Source organism: Melopsittacus undulatus, chromosome 1 (genome assembly GCF_012275295.1).
Source record: "Melopsittacus undulatus isolate bMelUnd1 chromosome 1, bMelUnd1.mat.Z, whole genome shotgun sequence".
In the NCBI taxonomy this organism is placed as follows: Eukaryota; Metazoa; Chordata; class Aves; order Psittaciformes; family Psittaculidae; genus Melopsittacus; species Melopsittacus undulatus.
The window spans coordinates 24,589,184-24,610,407 of NC_047527.1; the positions used below are offsets into that span (position 1 = coordinate 24,589,184).

At 43.2% G+C, this 21,224-nt stretch overlaps 1 protein-coding gene across 4 annotated transcripts; it reads right to left on the reverse strand.

Moving 5' to 3' along the window:
* Positions 1–281: 281 nt before the first annotated feature.
* Positions 282–8,215, reverse strand: PDP1 (pyruvate dehydrogenase phosphatase catalytic subunit 1). 4 transcript variants are annotated; one of them, XM_031050570.2, is made up of 2 exons: positions 8,177–8,215; positions 282–4,182 (listed from the first exon to the last, which is right to left on the reverse strand). In XM_031050570.2, the coding sequence occupies exon 2, from the start codon at positions 4,136–4,138 to the stop codon at positions 2,531–2,533; it is 1,608 nt and encodes a 535-aa protein (XP_030906430.1). In that variant the 5' UTR covers positions 4,139–4,182; positions 8,177–8,215; the 3' UTR covers positions 282–2,530. The 4 variants fall into 4 exon arrangements, with proteins under 4 accessions (XP_030906430.1, XP_005150919.1, XP_030906431.1 ...); XM_005150862.4 differs by lacking the exon at positions 8,177–8,215 and adding an exon at positions 7,764–7,885; XM_031050571.2 differs by lacking the exon at positions 8,177–8,215 and adding an exon at positions 7,436–7,503.
* Between the last annotated feature and the right edge of the window lie 13,009 nt (positions 8,216–21,224).

The following is a 21,224-nucleotide window of genomic DNA, read 5'->3' on the forward strand; positions in this document are numbered from 1 at the left end:
GACCCAAGACATGCAGGGATACTGATGAAACAATGTGAACACTGCTGCCAGGAGCAGCAGCACCAGCAGGCCTGATGCAGGGGTTCAAGCCTCACAATAGAATTTGAGAGCGCTGAAGTAAAATTCTTAGTCTGTTTTCATTTATACTTTGCTTGATTTGGCCATCTGCTCTGTTCGTAAGAGGGACTTGAAAACAATACATTCTTGAAATACAAGTAATTCATAAGCTTCAGCCCTAGCAGAACTGCTATCATACTCTAGATCAATCCAATACACATGGATTTCTGCATAATTGATCATTTTATTGAAATCTGGTAAAAGGTGTTTGTTCAGATCACCTGTTGATCAGGCAGTTATGCTGCTTCTGTTCACTGCAAAACTGAGCAAGTCTCCAAGCAGTACATAAATATTTTTTATGACTCCATACATATATGCATCTTTACCACAAAAAGCAGCTTTTCCTTAATAAAAGTTGTATCCATGGGACCAATGTTCATTTCTTCTACCAATGACTTGTACCAAATCTGTATTAACAATCATAGGTTAAATACACTAATACATGTAACAGAGCTTTAACAGTAAAAAAGTAAGAAAGTTAAATACTGCAATAGTTTAGATACATACTGCATTTGAATGATAGAACAGGGTCTATGACATAGCTAATGATACAGTCACCAAAACACAACATACAGAAGCAATGTCAACAGCCAGTACTTGTCTAGCATTTCAGAACTCCCCTTTTCCCTTCAAATAAAGAAGGGCTGTGCACATCTTGAATGTGAGCTTAGATATTAACCTTACAGCAACTTTGATACTGATGTCTGAGGCAGACTGAAGAAACAGACAAGATAAAGCTGCAGGCCACTAAGTACATATAACATTTGAGCATCTTGAGGAGCCAATGTTTACTATAACACAGGTTGATTGCTCAGAGTGTGCCCTATGTAACAGTAGTATTAATTGGCAATATCTGTATGCAGCAGAAAATGCCACATTACTCAACTAAACAGAGCAAGCTAGAGCTCAGAGGTGTCAATTAGCTGTGATGAAAGCTAGGCAGGTATTTTAACAGAAACACCTTCATGAACTGAAATAAGCTGATCTACCGTTCTCCAGACCACAGGAATTGCATTACATGTGTTCTGCCAGTCACCAAGGGCTGGTAGTTCTGCCAGCATTTTAGATTTAAACCTTAGGGCAGGTTATAATCTGTATACAATGCAACCAACCTAGAATAGATGTAATTGTAACTGATAAATTAGTTGCCAGTCCCTACTTTTTACAGTTACAAGCCCAAAAACTTTAGGCATATAAGCCATAGCCAGTCTTTTAAGTTCAAATTTAACCATTACAAGCCAGGGAGACCCATTTCAGAGACTGCTCTTGTGACAGAATTCTAGACTTAAGAACATGCATACACCAGCTGCCCAGAAACAGAGCTCCTAATAAGGAAGCTGCTAGGAGAAGCCACTAAACATGCACACATTTTTTAACCTCACTTACAAATATTAGTTCAAGTGCAAGACATTAAATCTGAGAATTTGATATAGCCAAAGGGAAAATGAATGCAAGCTACAAAGCCACAGAGTTTAGCAATGATTTCCTGATCTTTTCAGGTGAAAACTCAATTACTAGGTAAGTAACACCAGACAGCATGGAGCCCATGGAAGGACATGAACTGTAGGAAAGCCAACATAGTCTTGACCAACAACACTGACTTTCTGAGAGGCTTGAAAAATTCCTTCATACTGCAGACTGAGACTTCCACAGAATTATCTGGTATCTTACTGCATGTTGTAATGTATTATTGCCCTACAGCTTGTGCAGAAGCCCAAAGCCAACTAACTATTAATGCACAAGTTTAAAAGCTACCATGCATAAGATACAATTCAGCTCTAACAGAATCTCAGGTATTGATTATGGCTTAGACCTGCACTGAAAGTCAACACTTAGACAATTATCCTTAAGTGAATGACATTGTGAGACAACTTTGTTACACTGAAGACTTACTTGGTTAAAGTGATCTGCTTAGAAGAAACAGCAGACAGTATATTCACAAATAACCATATCTACATTGGAAGAATTAGCCCCGTAAGAATTCCCTCACATTCTCACTCATCTCTTTTTTAAGATAATGTGTAGATACTTGCAGATATTTATAACCAGACTTTTTTTCCTTGAACGGCCAGATCTTTGATAGTTAAATCTTTATCCTCCTTCCCTCCCTCATCCAAGCCTAGCAAATTCAAGACATTGTTCTAGCAGCATTCATGAAATCAATAGTGCAAAGTTACTACAAAAACTTTTTTACAAGCAGTGACATCCTCTTCAAGTTTTTTTTGGGTCAATAGCACTTCCCATGTATTTAGAGCTCTGGGGGAAAGCAGGAACAAAAGATTTGCTGAATCTAGTGAGCAACAAATTTGTCTGCTGAGGGTTTTGGGAGGGTTTTATTGTTTGGTGGTTGTTTTTATTAGCTGCTCATACTGGCCATTGTTACAACTTTGGTAACTAGTTCACTAGGTTAAACTCACAGTTCCTCATCTTGACATGCACCTGTAACATGCGAGTTGAACTGCACCACAATAATAGTAATGTCATCTCTATACATTCGAGCCAGCTCTTCTGGCAGACTCAGCATCTTGGACAGTCGCTCATGATCCACAGTGCCAAACTCATTGTGACCCACTGCATGACGTATCAGGTGAGTCGCTGCATTCTGATCTTCAAACTCTGAAGAGATTCTCGCTCTCCTTTCTGTTAAGAGACCATGCATTTGTCCCAAAGTTACCTTGTAGCCACCAACAGCTATTGGCTGTTGATGGTGAACACCAGTGAGGTACTCCCCAACAATTCTTGCCACATCTTGCCTGTGCATTGTCTCCCACAGGCCATCTGTGGCCAAAACCAGGAACTTATCCTGGGGCCGTAATCTGTGATATATGACTTCTGGCTCAGCCGTAAGGTATGGGGGTGTGTGAAAGTTTGGAGGAATAAATTTTGTATATTCATTTTCATTCAGCTGATCTGGGCCCGATTCTATTACTCTCTTCTGTAGTTCAATACTCCATTTAAACTTCACGTCACCAAAAGCTCTGAAAGGCATCAGGAGACCTAAGAGACGATCTTGTTTCACAAGATTTTTCTCTTCAGACTTTGGATGCTCGGTTTTCACACGCTCTACTTCATTTTTGTTTTGTGCATTGTGGTCATAGGACAAATTAACTGCAGACCAAGATCCATCTTCTTCCTGAACCCCAAGCATTGCTCTGCTGTCACCTGTGTTTGCAATATGCAAGTCAACACCATCCACATGGGCCACGCAGGCAGTTGCACCAGAAAATGCTACTCGCAGTACTAGGTAGTTGAGAAAAGAATTTGAATCTCCTACTTGAGCTTCCAAAGAAATATCATTATCAAGCCTCTTAAAAGCATTAATTAAAGCTTCTTTCACATCAGTAGTCTCTCCACTGTTGAGATCAATCAGCTCCTGCCAGTAAGTTCTTAGACTATTGAAGTAAAGTTTGGAAGCTTCTTTGCTAAAGTAATCGTTGGGATGCTTGTGCCACTGTAAAATGGGCAACAGAGCTCTGCCACTTTCCACAGCATCTTCTATTTCAAGTAAAGTCTCATGAGGTAACAAAGAGACCGCAATGTAATAAAACAGTCTTTCACTGACAGCTTGAGCACAGGCACACCCTGCATGGCCATCAAATACGCCCAGAAGCATCCCTCTTGTCTGTAAGCAAGTGGCAGCACTCCTCCTGTCTTCTATTGGAGCATTAGCAGGCAACTGGTTGCTATCAAAGCCAAGAACAGAACTTACATTTTTACCATCAAATTCTGGGACTTTGAAACTGTACTCATTTGCCTTTAGAATGCTGTTGACCTGTGGAGGAGTGAGGTAAAATCTCTGTGGCGTGGAAGCATAATCCCTTGCGTGAATAAAGTGATTAAAGTTCTCCTTTGGCCTATAAAGTGCTGCAAATTTCTTCTGAGGTGCATATCTGAAGTGACTGTGAGCAAAATGAGATGATAAGCAACACAGATGTTTATGGTGGCAGTAACACACAGTACTGCCTATTCTGCTCATCTCACAGTTACGGATCAATGGAAACAGATGAGCTGGTGCTGGCATGGCATCAGACAACAATGGTAGCCTGGAGCTTCGGACTGGAATTGCTGAAAGACAAAAGAACAGCTAAGCTTAGGGGGACAGCCAACAATTTTTTTCCCAAAGTCCTGTGTTAAAAGACATTTACAGTCTTTAATAAAGTTGCTTATTATATGGAGTTCAGTTTCATGGGTCTTGAGAATGAGAAGGTATTAAGAGGTGTTTGTTTATAGACACTGCATTGCGCTGTAACAAAAACACTATACCATACATAGAAGCATACATACTTTAATGCTTATACCCACTCAGCTGGCAGGAAGTGAAAACATCATCCAGACAGACAAAGCGGCTTCAAACAGAACTTAAGACACCAGTTAGCATGGAACACTCCACAGTTTTGCCACCTTTTACAAGAATTTTATGGAGATTTGTTTTCTGGTGATTTCCCAGCTGACAGAGTCAGACCTGGAACATAGGGAGGAAAACTCTATACGGCTGAAGAGATAAAGTATCTAACAGCAAGATTCAAGAAAGAAATTTGAGATGACATACAACTGTTTAAGACGACTGTTTAGACTACAAAAAGCAAGCAGTAGGGTGATAGACAGCAGATATTCTTTAAGCAACCACAAGTCAGTAGCAGGTTTTGTTTCCTTCTCCCCTTTCCACATGTAAAACTTCAAGTTTGTGTGGCACCATGGTGTACGTATACCCAACAGCCACAGCAGTCTATGCAGCAATTTTGTTCTCAGATAAAACCACAGGAAGTAGATTCATCTATCCTACCAATAGCTCATCTACTCAGTAAATTTTAGGATTATAAACTGCTTTAAAAAGTTATTCAAGTGCAGGACTATGTGCAAGCTGTGCTTGCTTCCATGACTAGAATAGAGCCCTGCACAATAAAGCTAGTTCACCCTTAAATTATTAAATTTACTATCCAAGAAAAGGAGTCTGCTACTTTTTTTTTTGCCACATCTGAAACTCTTCCTTATAGTTTTTCATTCCTCTGAATAAAGATTATTCTAGCATACTCTTTCTTGTCCCCCTTTACATACCCAATCACACCATTAGTGTGAGTGCCTCTGAAATCTTTTATTCACTATACATCATCTCAGCAAGCCTTTTATAGTGTTTACTTAAGAAATCCACAGCAGAAAAAGTTGAACTGTGCCTCGTGTGAAGTACACACAGTTAAGGAAATTCAATTTTCTTCCTATCTTTTTGTTACACCATAAAAGCTTCTCAGAAAAGATCATTACAAATTATCTTATACAAGGCTTGCTGCTGTCATAAGTATTTATCTACCAGAAGCACTGTATGTCAGATTTAATTGTTCAGCTAAAAAAAAAAATAGATATTCCTGTGTTGTGCCAGGTGCTTCAGTCACTAAATTGATTTTTTTTTTGCCAAGCAAACATAGGAGTATTTCATGAGGCACAAGTCTGATAAAATATGCAGTAATCCCCAATACTCAATCTGAAGGAGGAACTGCAGTCTGTAAACTACCCATAGCTTCCAATACAGGATTCTGATTATCTGGACCAGCTGAGAAATATCTGGAAAGATATGAAGCTTTAATCCATTCTCTGTGTTGCAAGAAAAAGAGGCAAGTCACAATCCTTCCTTCCAAGCTTGCTTGCTCTCCTTAGATAATCAACAGTGGAGTCTATTTCCCTGTTACAATATGCAAGTGCTGAAAGTAGAGAGGAATTCATGCCTCTACCCCATCTACTGGGTTCCTAGTATTAAAGACAGCCTGTCAATTTTTAGTTAGCATTTAAATTATTAGGCATTGACCTCTACCAGGTCTTGCACTGACAGCTATGAAGAATGAACTAACCAGTTTTCTGCTCTTCAGCCACCAGGAAGAGCTCTGGTTGTAGTCCTGTGGACCACAGCCAATGCCCAGACACTCTGCAGCAGTGTATTGGCTTGAACCTCCAGATACATACTGAATTTGCTAGCCATTTGGTTCCCAGGAAGTCTGTTTCTGCAGCCCAGGCTTCATACACATACTCAGTAACAGAAAAAAAACCCTGCAACTCCAAATACAGATTTTTTTTAATTTACCCCACTGCTTTTCAGTTATAAAGGGAGCTATTTTGGTAGCTGTTCTGTGTATTTCTTCTCAGGACTTCCAAGAGCAGCAATTTTGCTTATGGAACCTCAAAGTTCTATGGATGTGCCCACACTTCAGATTCAGCATTAGTCTCCTATTAGTCTCCAACTGAATCGATACATGGTGCCACAACAACTGTTCTGACAGTTATGTTGTTGATCCATGATGAAGCAAAAATACAAATGCACTGCTCTGAAACTGGCTCTGCAGTGCCACCTGAGGATGTTTTGCTGATTTTTAACCATTAGTTTATCAATTTCATGAAATCGAACAAGCAGCAAGAAGTTGGCCTCAAATTTTCCACAGCCTGTATCATTTACAGTAGGTCCATGTCATCTTAAGGTATCAGCCTGTCTCATGTATCAGATTTAATAAATCCTAGTTGATGAGGAAGTTCAAAATTCGGCAGCCTGAAATTATTGAAGTCTCTCCCACTTACACAACATAGATATTTCAAATATAACTAAGACACTCCAGATAGCTCTTAAATTATTACATTAATATCCCCAATTTCTTACTAAAAGAGATTAAGCAGATAATTTTACAATCAAACCATCATTTAAAGAATTTGAAACCAAGCCAGCATTAGAATACTTCTCCAAGACCGGAACAGGGTACAAATACTACTTTTCAGGCTACAAATTTAATATGGCCAATACTGAGTCAATGGTCAATTTATGGGGTTTGTAGTATTTATTACCCTTTTTTCTAATAAAGGCTTGTTATAAATGTACTATTAAGGCCAGCCAATGCTGCGCTAAAAGGTATTCCCAAACACCAGCCTAACTGTGCCAGAAGACACCCACGGCTCCAGGTCAAAACACTTATCCCGGGTGCCTTTCACACACTTGACAGACCTGAGTGAACTAAACTGTGGGGGAGAAGCAAGAAACATTCAACACAAGCAGAACCGTTAAACCCTCCCTCCAGCGAGCTCTAAACCCTCGGACACAGCCCGGCCGGGTAGTCCCTTCCCCAGGTCCCATCCGACCCCAGCGCTCCTGCGAGTACCGGTGGAGATACATACCGATCCGCCTGGGCCCAGGACACACACACATTCTCCTGTCACAACAAGAAGCCGCCAACATCCACAAAGCAGAAGCCCGGGGGGGGGCGGGGAAGAAGCAAGGCAGAGAGTTTGTTAGAGGAGACGAAGAGCTCCGACACGGAGGGAGAACGACAAGAGAGGAGACACGCACACAACGCAAGCCGCCCTTCTGCGGGCCACCGGAGCTGCCGCTGCACGATAGGAGCGACCCAGCTTCGCAGCTGCACGCCCGGAACAGCGCACGCAGAGCCCCGCAGGCAGCGCCCGCTCCCGCAGCTCCACGGATCACCAAGCCCCCAGCCCTTCTGGCAGGAGCCTGGGGCCGCTCCCGCTGCCGGGGCCCGGAGTCGCCGCGATGGGCACCGCTACTGCCTCAGGCGCCGCGCGTCCCCGACATGGCCGCCCCTTCCCAGCCGCCTGCCCGCCTCCGGCACGACCCCCTCCTCCCTTCCTCCGCCCCAGGCCGCGCAGGCACAGACCTGGCCCCTTCCCGGATGGCTTAGCCCGGGAACCCGGGCGGAATAGGGAAGCGTCTCGAGGGACCGAGCAGCCTCCAGACTCCCTTACGCAACCGCCTTCCCCCCACTACCGCCACAACCACCTCACGCCCACAGCTGCCAGGCTGCGCGGAGCCTTATAAAGGCCCTGCGGCCCGCGGAGCACCGCCCATTGGCTGCCAGGGAGAGCAAGGAGAGCACGTGACAGGGAGGCTCGGCGGCGGTTGAGGGATGTGGGGGGGAGGGGGGGCGCAGGGGACAGAAGAGGGTGTTGCGTGCGCGAGCATTGCGCAGGGGTGGGAAGGCGCGAGGGTGGCGGTGGTGCCGCAAGCGGTGTCTGTGAGGGGGATGGCCGCCGCCCGTCAGGCCCCGGGAGCAGGCAGAAGCCAACCCACCGTGAGGAAACCGCCTCCAGGAGAGTGGGCGAGGCGCGGCGGGCAAGGCTTCCCTGCGGCAGCCGCCTGCCTCACGGAGCGCTGCGGGAATGGGACAGGTGGCGATGCGCAAATAAAAACCGGAGGAGCGCAGTCCCTCTGGCGCCGAGCCGAGGAACCGAAGGGGAAGCCCATCCCGTGTGGGAAGGCTCGAAGGGGGGGGGCACATCCCGTGGTGCTGCATAGCCAGCCTGGCAGCAGCCTGTCCCCCGCTCCTCTGACCGCAGTAGGAGTCATTTAACTTGTACCTGTTGCTAAGACTAAAAATGGAAACGTGTCTGAAAACTTATGTAGGATGTATTATCGACTTGGAATTCATTTTAAAGAACGGGAAACGTGTTGGGTTTTTTCCCCTTTAAATGCTCAGAAGTGCCTTTAACAGCCACGAAGCACGTCAACTGTGCAAGACAGCTCTGAAGCCTGTCCTGCAGCATTTAGTTTGTTCTAGATTTGCTCCCCGGTGTTTAGTCCACCAAGATCCGTGGCGGCGAACAGGCTGCATGGAGTGCAGGCAGACAGGGACCTCTGTGCCTTGTGCTGCTGAGAAAACTGCATTTGCTGCCGCCGCTGCCAGGCAGAAATGGTTTGAGGGAAGTGGTTACCAAGAAGGGACAGTCCTTCCCCAGAAGAGCAGCACCTGTCGTTCTGCCAGTGCTTCAGGAACAGCAGCCTCCTCTCCCTCCTTTCTGTTACAAATCCTGTCCTTGTTACACATCTCTAGGGCAACATTGATTTTGCATACACTTTTGAGATACTTTGATTCAACCTTATTCTTCATGTATTTTTTTAATATGGACAGTATTTAAATTTGACAACGTTTCGACTTCCTTCTTTCTCTATTTGTAGATGCATGTACTCTCATGCCTTTATATTTTCAGGGTGGCTGAGATGCCCATTTTGCTGTGTGCTGTTGACAGCAGATGTTCTGCTGGCCTGTGAAGTGTTGCAATTAGCATTCCTTTAGAAGCTGTAACAAATCATAGATAATTTATTATACTTGCATCTTTATCCAGTTGGTAGGATGTTTATAGCTGTATACTGAAACCAGTATTGTAAACAAAGGAGAAACTGCACTTAAGTGTCCGAAAGACTCAAGAGGTCTACTTGGGATATCATAGAATCATGTAATAGTTTGCTGTTGGAAGTGACCTTCAAAGCTTATCTAGTCCAAGCCCCCTGCAATGAGCAGGGATATCTTCAACTAGATCAGCTTGCCCAGAACCACATCCAGCCTGATCTTAAGAGAGTAGAACATATTGCACTGTGACCCCATCTGTGAAAACCAGCTAGAAAGATAAAACTATGTTAACCTTAAAAGTGCAAGTCTTCCACAGTAGTAGTTGAAAGCACAGAGTATTAAAATGATCATTTACTGGTGTTCTGGGTGACTTTTGTGACATTTATTTGTTTATCCAGAACAGGACACCATCATCTTCTCTTTGAGGTTTATTTTAGAATTAAAAAGGGAAAAAGAAGGCATCTGACAGACACTGTTGTACATTAAAGACTTCATTAAACAGCACAGAAGGTGAATAATTTACATTCACTTTTAACAGTAGCACATGGTTAGAAATGGATTGGCAGAGAGTGCTGTAACAAAAACCATTTACATAATTTTCTACTAGCAGGAAGAGTGTAAAGCACCCAAGTTTAGAAATGTTTTTAAAAACTATGTAAGATGGCACAATTAAGACATCCATCTTACCATCAGAAGGTAAAGGGCTGTGGGAAGCCAGACCTGTGCCTGGGTGTACTTGAGTGGTAGCTGGATGAATAGATACACAGAAATGTATTGGGATGAAGTCACTGCCAATCATATTTCCTATTGGAAGTAAGGGTTGACTATCCAGAGAGAATGTTGCTGTCTAGAGTTGCCTATGGAGAAAAAAAAAATCAACAAAATAATTAGCATTTAGCCCTTTTGATCTTCGAAACACCCTGTGACCATTAGTTCTATTCCCCATAATGTGCTGTGAATTTGAAAAGTTATTGTTATACCTCCCAGTTTATTTCTTCTATTCAGCCCTTTCTCTTCCTGATTTAAGGGCAGGAGAGGAGTTACTTCCAGAGCTGATATTAGAAGCTGCACCTCTAGTCTCTAGTCTGTAGTCTCACAGTGTCCTGTTGATGCCACCTATCTCTGAACAAAAGACAGACTTTGAATTTTAAAAGCCTGGGTGAGAAAAGAATTTGGCCTCAGCAGCCACATATAAATCCCACAAATGCAAGACAAAGTACTAAAAATTGGCTGACATTTTGCTCTTCAAGCTGGTGTGAGTTTGCTGGTGTGCCAGAGGTTGAATGTTGCAATCAAACTGGAAAGTTAGGTTTTCCTTTTCTTCGTCTTGCTGCTTCCAAGACTTTTCTGTGCACTTTGAGCAGCAGTCCAGTGTTGCTGATTGTAAAGAGTAAGAATTCTTCTAGTGAATAAAAACATGAGGTTCCATGTTTAACATCTTACAACAAGGACTGATGGAAAAGCAATTACTTGTAACCTCTTCAAGGAATGGGAAGTCTCTCTGCTTGCCTGGACAGCAGCATTACCATCTGAGTGTAACAGAAGACATCAATTCTTGACTGCTGTGCCTGTTGCTGACTGTGGGTGATTCTGCACTGCAGAACTGATAGGCAGCTGTGTATTACCACTGCAGCGAAAGTGCTGCCATAGTTACCCTGAAGCTGGCTACACACATTTCCATTACAGGTCATTAAAATCCATTTTTATTTTAAATCAAGTGTTTGTAATAACCTTCTCAATTAAATAAGATCTTGTGTCTAAGATATAAATATGTTACTGATTCAGTTTTACTGAAAGCAGGTTCAGGATCACAGGGTAATACTTCAAATTATGTTTGTTGTGGTTTAAACCCAGCCATGCAGCTCATTCACTCACTCCCTCCCTTCCTCCCCTAAGTCCTGGAGAGTTGGGGAGGAGAATCAAAAGAATGTAGCTCCCATGGGTTGAGATAAGAACAGTTTAATAACTAAGGTATAGCACAAATCACTACTGCTACTACCAATAATAATGATGATAAAGGAAGTAACAAGTGAAGAGAATACAACACCTCACCACCCACTGACCAATAACTCACCCCATCCTGCCCAACCGAGCACCGACCAATACCTCATCCAACCCCATGATCCCTAGCCCTTCCGGGTAACTCTCCGTTACATCCTGGGCATGATGTGCTGTGGTATGGAATACCTCTTTGGCTAGTTTGGGTCATGTGTCATGTCTCTGCTTCCTCCTGGCTTCCCCTCCTCCCTGGCAGAGCATGAGACTCACAAAGTCCTTGTTCAGTCTAAACATTTGAGCAGTAACTAAAAACATTGGTGTAATCAGTGCTGTTCCCAGGCCGAAAGTCAAAAAGACAGCACTGCACCAGCTACTAAGAAAAGAAAAAATGACTGCTACTGCTGAACCCAAGACAATGTTATATCCCCCTGACTCCTTAGCATTCTTTACAGTGCCTTTGCATACAGTGTTTGAGAAATGCCATTTTGCTCAGTCACTCATAAAACCTGTCTCAGAACTGTGTGCACAGATCAAACACTTCCACCTGGCATGCTGCCATACTAACCTGGAGCAGGAAGAAAAGAAACAGAAGAGTCCTAAAAGTTTTGAAAGAGGAAAGAAAAGCCTAACAAAGGGGAAAATAAGGGGGCAAACCATGCCATGTACTGAATAAACAGGAGGAACAAGACAAGATTAAGCTATCTTTCCTCTCCCAAAAGCATTACAGGAGCAGTGACAGCAATGTAAAAAGCAGTAATTTATTTTTAGCAGAAGTCAGGAACATCTCATGGTGAAAATAAACGTGTCAGCAGAGCTCAAAGCAGACAGCACCTGCAAAAAGGAATGGCCTGTGATCTTCAGTCTGCTTCAAAAGAAGGTTTTGGTTGTATGTTCAGGCATTCTGCTGCCCTCTCGGGGAGTGCTTGCTGTGGGTGATGTGTATGTCCTCCTCTAACACAGCCAGGTTGCCAGGCACACTGAATGTTTCTGAGGCTTCACAATGAGCCCTGCAAAAGGTGATTTTTTTTAAAACATCTCTTAAGAGTATCAACCTTAAAGTAAACCAGCAGTACTGAGGCACATGGCTCGGCTCTCCCCTGCCCTTTCTAAATGGGAGGCTAGCAGGGAATCACAGAGACAATTGCTTTCAGTGGGTATTTTGCTGACACTGTGGGATCTAGGGATAGTTGGATTTATTTTGACCCCCCTGGAGGCCCATTGTATTGTCACTCTCAGTTCCCTTCTGAAGTGCAGCAGTGAGTGGGTCTGGCTTCATCCACCAGCTGGGATCCAGCTTCCTAGAATCGTAGAGTACTTAAGTTTGGATGGGACCTCTGAAGGTCAAGTAGCCCCACTCCTTGCCTAAAGCAGGGCTAGCTTCAAAGGTATGTGAGGCTGTTCAGGAACTCGGCCAGCCTGTTCTGGCCAGCTCTGAGGACTGAGTGCCCCAACCTGCATGGGCCCCAGTTCCAGTGCTTCAACACTTTCTTTGTGAAGATTTTTTGTTTGTAGTTAATCAGAATTTTCTTTGCTCAGCTTCTACCTATTGCATCTTGTCCCTCAGGACCATCCTATTATATTCCTCAATCTCATTAGCAGAGAACTAAATGATTTTTTTTTGCATTTGGTAGAATTGTGCACTAACTTGCATCCTTCACCTGGGTTGGTCTTTCAGGGTTTGGTACCTAGTTTGAGGAACACAGCATTCAGACAACTTGAAGAAAAAATGGGAATTCTGTAGGAAAATGTTACTGGAAAATAATTTTTTTGCAAGCCTCAAGAATGCTACTTTATGCTGTCATCAGTGTCTGTGCTATGAGGAGGCTGTTTTAGGATATCGGGAGGTTGGCTCCAACACTTATCTTGGCTCTGAAGGGGTTGATCCCTTTTCCAGCCCTAGTTCATAGTGTGCATTTTTCAGCTTTATTTGTTACAGTCATTTAAAAAAGCAACTACATTTGCAGTCACAGTGGCTGTTGTACAAACAGTTCAAGAGATTCCAGGGGAGCTAGAGGAGATTAAAGCTGGGAGGGAAGGGGAATCTGCCTGTATTTTTCCAGACAGAGAATAGCTTACAACAGACAGTGTATTATTTACCTAACATTGCTGAAACAATGATATCGGTTTCATTTTATGGTATATGATACTTCTGAAATGAAGGATTGTTCAGAGACTGGTGACTGGATACAGCCTTTTGTCTTTACTTGAGATCACCAGAGTCAGGAGATGGAAAGTCAGTGAATGGTCTGTACACGCTGCTGGCTGGTGTGACCAGTGATCTTGCTAGGCAAATGGCAGTGTCAAAGAATAATGATTTCTTCAGCAGTGAGGAAAAGCAACCAGCGCCAGTGAGTAGAAGTACTGGTGTTATCTTCCTAGCATGAGGGTGTACTTTGGAGTGGAAAGTAGTTAGAGAAGATAAAATCAGAAATTTAGATTTAGAACCAAGAGCAGACTCTGAACCAGTCAATTGAACATCTTGAGGCCAGGGGTTAGATCAGGTCCCATTTCCTTGTAACAATGAAGTTAAGAAAGAATACCGGAGGTGACCTCCTTCTCACTCCTGTTTACTTTCCTGCAGTTCACTAATGCCTAAATTCTGGGAAAATAAGACCTGGATGGTTTGAAATTTGTATTTGATGAAAAAATATAAGCATTAGTTATTTTGTTGTGTAGAAGACAGATGAATTAAGTCACTGTTTTCCTTGGTTAATAAATAGAGTTATTAGCCCAAGTGAACCCACCTACATAAATATTTACTATTTCCTTTATACTGTATCTTTAGTTTATATTTTTAAAAAACTAAACAAAAATGTATTTGTTTTCTCTCACCTTCAGTCTGGTTTGTCTGCCTATCCCTAGACAGTGTGCTTCTCAAAACAAGGAAAATACTTTCTCAGTGGCTTGGAAAGGAGATAGCTTGGGTTTAGCCACAAATAGGTGAGAGTGTCATCTAGCTAATAAGTAACTAATAAACTTAAGAAGATCTGAAGTCTTTGGGCTAAATTATTCTGTTCTTGCAGGTAGGCACCCCGAGCAGAAGGTTAGAGTGCCAGTTGCTGTCTCTAAGAGAAGGAGCAGTGGTTTACTGCATGAGTCAGGGACCAGCCTTCACTGCAGGGCAGCAGGTTGCCCTCACCTCAGCTGACTTGCAGCTTGACACTGACCATACTTGCCTGGAAAAACAGACAGTGGGGGCTGAAGGTGAAAATTACAATTACAGGGACTAAGTTTTACCCACTAGGCTATTACACAGTAAGGTAGGAACCAGCAGAAGAAGCAACACTATGTCTTACAAGAGAAGTTGGATCTTTGTTTATGGCATTGAAGAACCAGAAATAGACACTTCCTTGTGAGAGATCCTGTTGTCTCAGCAGAACAAAGCTGTGCTCCTGTGCCAGACGTTCAATCAAAAGAGAAGGCCAGACTATGACCATTTCCAGCAGGCCTGCCTTAAGGGTGCCCTTCTTGCCCCATGGAGTTTTTTAAAAGGTCGCTTAGGGATCCCCAGTCTAATTTTGCCCTGGACTGGCCCCTAGCTGCCTTCACTGGCTCTGGATCCCATCCCAGGGCTGGATATAGCTTGCAGTTCTGAATAACACATATATTCAGTTGCACAGATCAATGATATCCTGATGGACAGGCCAGGGAGGGGGTAGAATTTCACAGGTTTCTCCACAGATGGGCTGTGCATCTGAAGAATCTCCAGAAAGACCTGGGATCATCAGGAAGCCATTCAGTAAGTGTAAGGAGACTGCTTCTCTGCTTGTTGTAGGGAGCTCACAGCATGTATTTCCTGTGGATGATTTTGGGTTTGCAGGTTAGCAGTCCAGGCACCTTACACCTTCCTCACAATCATTTTATTCAGCATATTTCAAATATCCTGGACTACATCCGCACTGCAAGCTCAGCGTTTTAGAGCAGTATTTTGAGAGAAAGGATTATTTTTTTCTATGGGCATTAATGCTAAACACTGGGATGAAACACCAGCCATATCAGGCTGTTTCTTTAAAACTTTTTTGAACTTCAGATGTGTCTCTGCAGCCCACAGTTTTGTATAACTGTAGAGGTTTGATCAATTTGGCTGGGTGTTATATAATCAGTCTTTTTATTTTCCTTTTGCTAGTGATCATGTTATGTAGGCTGCTTTCTTCAATTTCACCAACCCCAAGGCAGCCTGAGTCATGTGTATGAGGCTCTTTTTTGCACTGTTGTGTAAGGTAGTGAATTGCAAAGGTCATGGGAATGAGTTATTTAAAAACTGAAACATGCTGGGCTCTATCCAACTTAGAATAGATAAGCTCAGAAAGACATTTACGTTTTAAATTACAGCTTTGGTTATTAAAGACTGGTTGACTTCCAAGTCACTATTTCAGTTTCCTTTGCAAACGGCAGTAGCACACAATATTCCTGTTTCATTTGTGTATGACGCTGATATAATTATGCATTCACATGAGACAATGAATAAATTATTTATTTTCAGTCCTCAAAAAAACAAATGTATTCACAAATACTGTCATCAAAAGTGCAATCTTCATGCTCATTTCTTTTCAGTGCTCACAGCAATTAATCTCCCTTACCATTTGTTCCCAATGGAAAACATTAGATTCACAGTTGAAGTGCATACTTGAGTGCTTTGATCCACCCAGTGGACAACCCAGTTGTAATGTGTCATTACACTCTTGTGTAATCAGGCTCAATCATACAATGCCATTCAGGTAAAAGGCACAAGAACAGATAACTGTGGTGGTCCCTAGGGCAGGTCCATATGTTTCTGTTCACTTCGTTGCCTGTCTGGTTTAAGCCATCCAGCTGTACCCTCATTTACAGGAAGTTCTTTCTTGCTTCTTTTTTCCTTTCTTCAGTTGAGGGCATGGCTCTACACAGCACCCAGAGCCATTTGCAAAATCCTGCATGTGTGGTTGTAATTCACTTCCATTTCCACGCAGCAAAATGTGATCAGCCTGTGATCCCATCAACGCTGTCTGGAAATAGTAAGAGAAAGTTACAGGATGAGAAAAAAAACCACATAAAATTGGTTCGGCATGAGGAAGCCGCTAAATGGCCGATTACTGAAAACCAAACCAGCACAATCCACCTCCCAGAATATTGCACCAGAATCACAAAATAAAGTAATAGCATGTCCAGGTATTACAGGCTGGTAATACAGTGTATTAGTAAGTAATATAGACAGAAAGTGGTTAAACACCAAGTTTTGGATTCACACAAGTGCATGTAAGAGAAGAAAAAAATCCATAAAAAATTAAGAGTAGGAATGCAAAGGGCACAGCAAAATGATTTCAGGGACATGACACTGAAGGGAAGGAGAACACTGCGGCAAAGAGCTTCATAGAGAAGGCTTGAACGTGAGTACAGGTGGGCTCTTGCTGTTTGCCTGCCTGCTTTTTGCTCTGTTCAGAAAAAGCAAGAACTTTGTACATGTCTTTTTAAACAAAGGAATTGTGTTAGGAATAATGCTCACATCTACTGCAGTAAACCAAGTACCAGCATCACAACTTGAGCTGATTGTTGGGGTCAAAAAGGAATGGCTATAAAAAAGAGCTGGAATAAGGAGAGTGGGGCCTATGAAGCTGTAAGGGTTTAAAGATGTGAGATTTGTGGTTTTGTATTTGTGGATAAAATATATAAGATTCAACAGTTTATGTGTTTCTTGCATGCTAATAATGAAAGGATGCTTTACCCAGAGTCAAAAAGCAGTGTCTTGGGTTAATCTGGAAACCACCAATTGAATCTGCCATCACCTGGAACTGGCAAGCTTCCTTTGCTCCAGAGGATTGCTGTAAAGCCAGGCAAGAGGAATCTGCAAGGAGAAAGTCTGGTTGCTTCTGTAGCACTGCTCTCATCCTCATGAGCTACCTCAGGTCAAGCAACTGGAAGACAGCGTGTTCTGTAGGCAAATGTCTCCTGGCAGGCAGTCAGTACAGCTGCAAATACTACGCTCTGTGCCAAATATGAGTCTGTAATTTCTACTACTCTCCAGTTGTCAAGTTTTTGGGGACACCATTTAGTCGTTTCCTGGGAAAGCAAAAGGTGCCCACTGGAACTAATGATGCTTTACTTGCACACATTTCCATGTGGGAAGTGGCTATAACACACACTTGGAAAATGAGCAGGACTTATTCAAAATGCCAGTGATGGTGGTGATGCAGGAATGTGCTGCCAGGCAGTTCTCTGAGTCCCTTTGTCAAAGAGGAACTTTCTTCTGACTTGCTTTTCTCAGACATCCAAATGAGAGAGCAAATGTGCCTCAGGAGAAATGAGAAGTGTGTTAGTTTTCATTAACTTTTAATTTGAGGCCTGCATAACTGAATGAAACCACTGTAGTAATCTGGAAAGTGTATCTGAAAGATCTGTTGAATCAGAGATAATTCCTCCCCTCTCTCAGAAAAGCACATATAAAAAAGGTGCTTTGTTCAGAGGCACGGTATCCCCACCGCCAGTGGTGGCAAAGAGTCTTCTCCTGCCTGAGCAGGGAGAGCAGCTCTGCAAAGTCATTTTAGGCTGCTAGAGCATTCCCAGGGCTGTAGTAAAGGTCATTGTGTTGTGTCCTTCACTTCATCTGTGAGAAGTTCTGATTAGCAAATCCGCATCATTGACGACTCTGAACTGCTTCCAGACTGTGATATATTAAGGCTCCCATGTGCACAAGAAGTGCATGCCCCGTGCCCAGCTTGTGCTCAAAGGCACAGGACCTGCTGCGCAGTGCCTAGGCTGTAATGCTAACTGCAGCAAGGCTCCCTCCCAAACATGCCAGTCGTGTCAGGAAAGTTTAAAATATTGCTTTGCTGCCGGGTCTTCCTCAAAAGAAAAAAAAGTGGGGGCTGGTTTCAAATACAGATGACCTATGAGAACAGACAGACCTCTGGGTCTCAAATGCCCCTCTGCATGCCTGCAACCAGTAATGTTCCCTCTTGTGGACAGGGACTGTGTATGTGAAACAAGGAATATTTAACTAAGGGAAAAGGGACTACAGTGTGACTGAGTCTCTTCCATGCTGTACCATTTACAGGATCATTCCTTCAGGCAATCTTTAGAGCACTCACATGCCAGATCCTCATGTTTTCAGGGTTTTAGTATGCCTGCCAGGCACCTAGCCACCTCTACCTGCTGTTTTGTAAGCATGTCCAAGCCTGTTCAGCCCTACAAGCAAGGCCAAACTGTCAGGTGTGGTATGGTGTTGTGAAGCCATATGCCCCTGACCCCATTACAGCTTCAGTGGTAAGAGTCCTGACAGAAATCTGCCCATCCCTGTGAACTACAAATTCCTTCATTCTTGTGTCCAAGCCACTAACCGGTCTTGTGTGGCTGAGGATTAGGTTAAAAGCTTGTCAAGTGTGGTTGCTTCCATATAGTGCATTGGTATAGTGAATGTTGAAATAAATACAGTAGCTGGAGTATTCTACTTCTTTTGGTCAGTAATAAAAGCTCATTCACTACCTGCCTCACATCAGGCAGCTACATCAAATATATAAAGAGGAAAGGTTTGGTGTTGGTGCTTAAATTATTTTTCTCTTCCTTTTGCTTTATCCTTTGTCAGCTACAGTCTACAGCACCAGAAGAACAGACAAAATGCTGTATGAAGCAGAATGGAATGACAGGCTTGTGCCACATGCCAGGGAGCAGCCAGTGACTGAAGCACCTCCCTGACAGCCCAGAATATCAGAGGAGCTGGATGTGGAGAGGAAATGTCACTATACTGATCCATTCCTTCTGTTTTGTGTTCTGTTAATACCACAGTACTCCTTATTCGAGCTTACGTATGGGGAGCACTGGGGACTGTGACAACGCAACTGAGGCTGCTGACGCCAGCGAAGGTGGGAGGGAAGAACATACATTGAAGTGAGAGAAGAATCTGTGGCAGTGCCACCTTCTGATTTTGTGCAATCAAGGAAAACTAAGATACTCTTGCTGACGGTGACAGCTTTTAGCAGTTAACTGCACAATTACAGAACACTGTATTAGAATTTATGTTAAAACTTATTTTTGGATTTCACCTCTTACTTTTTCCTTTGCCTGTTATCTTGAAATTATTTATTTCCCTTAACACCAGAGCACTCTGGAAAAACTTGTCCCTGTCGTCCACATGACCAGGGAATGCAGAGGTAATGTCAAATGATTCCTGCAAACAGGAAATTCTTAACAAGTCTAATTTTTGAAAAAGTCTTTGAAACATTTGTGAGCCAGTGACATAGGTAATGTTTTCAGGCTTGCTGAGTGCACTCTTTTCCTATAGTCTCAGTTAAATACTGTGAATGAAGGTTGCCATAGTTACAGCTGAGTTCAGAATTTAGCTCTATTGTATTGTAATTCTGGTTTCTTATCTCACTGTTCTTGCTCTGGCACAATGAAAGACACGTTACCGTCTCTGTAATTAACCATGATGCAAAAGATTTTGCTCATTCATTTAAAAATGCTTGAGCAAATGTGGGAGAAGAGTAGTTTTCCATTCTCTCATTTTCACCCAAAGCAGTGAGCAATATGTCACTTCCTGCACCCACTGAGCATACCTTCTGTGCATAACTTCAGCTTAGTCCTTGAAATCTAGTTTGATATTTTAATTAATTGCAAAAATGTACACCACAAAGTAAACAGGTACACCCATGTCTTTGTTTTATAAAGGATATATTACATGTAAAGACCTGCATTAAATTGGTGTTTATAAAAGGTCCCAGTATGCCTGGAGTCAGCAGGTCTCAACACTGACATCTAGGTGGTTTGGATCAGATCTCAAGATGGTGGGAGATAAGCAGGAATTGTCAGAGACTACATGTAATATCTCCTGAAAAGTGAATGCTTTCTCCTCCAGATGAGGAATGACAAGGTATCTGTCTGACTGTCAGAACAACTTGTCTCCATGAGCTGCTCGCTACCACATCAGAAATGACACATGAATAATCGGTGATGATTCAGAAATGTTTTCAGGGTCCTGGGTCACTACAAAGTAGATTGGGAGCCAAGTCATGTTGCCCCACAGCTAGGACTTGGCACATCTAGATCTGTTCCATACTCACTGGTGAGAGCAATGCCCACTCTGGGCTGCTGCTGCTTATGTATGGATCTGAGTGGGGAACAGAGCAGTAACTTAGCAATGGAGCTGCAGTGATATATCCTCACCATGCTCCTGCCTTCTGCCACTGCATCTGTCACCCACAGCCACTCCTTCATTGAGCAGACTGTTATGCTCCGTGGAGCCTTTGCCAGGACAGTGTGACTCCCACAGCTGGAAACAGAACTGTTCAGATTTTTTTCTCATTGACTTCAGTAGTGCTGGTTCAGTGAGTTGAATCTGCCCGGAGAGGAGGCAAAGGGCTGCTGGGTTGGCATGAAGGGAGCCATTGACTCCTGGGGAGAAGCAAGGGGAAGTAAGGGAAGCAGGTCTGCCTCTACTCTTGGCTCCATTTTATAATCAAGCTGTGCCTTTTGAGCTTAAAGGTGTGTATTGCCATGGGATTTGTTAAGTAATCAGCATCTCTTCCTTAACACAGTAGGGAGAATAAATACACTTTATTCTCTTGAGATGGTGGGTGGGAGAGCACATCCACAGCGTGAGAGGAAGCAGAGCCTCCTGTGAACATTTTCCTGGGATTTTTTTCCAGACAGGAAAAAGGCACTTGCGTACCTTACAGAAGGGGTCTGCTGGACATTTGGCACAAGCCACCATAAACTGACATGAAGAGGGCTTTGTTTTGGACATGCTAGTTGATGCAATGCTAGTAGAACATTAAGGAAAACCAGCATTTACCATGCTTTAATATGAAAATCAATCTCTCTCAGATTTTATGCACATCACATCCCCATAGTGGACATAATGAAATATGCATTTCATGCCTATAGTGAAGTACATCTTCAGTTCACTTGCAGCCCGTGAACTGTGATGGCATATGCTTGGCTGAGCATTGCTGCTGACGGGTTGCTGTGCAAGGATGCCTTATGCTGGGGGCTGAGCCGCCTGGTGACTCACTGGAGTAGAAT

What these genes read in the sequence shown, in the direction of transcription:
- PDP1 (XM_005150861.4), bottom strand. Translation starts at nt 7,324, where the DNA reads ATGTTGGCGGCTTCTTGTTGTGACAGGAGAATGTGTGTGTGTCCTGGG. An exon ending in TCCTGGGCCCAGGCGGATCG is followed by an intron (nt 4,183 to 7,263) that starts GTATGTATCTCC and finishes TTTGTCTTTCAG; the next exon opens with CAATTCCAGTCCGAAGCTCC.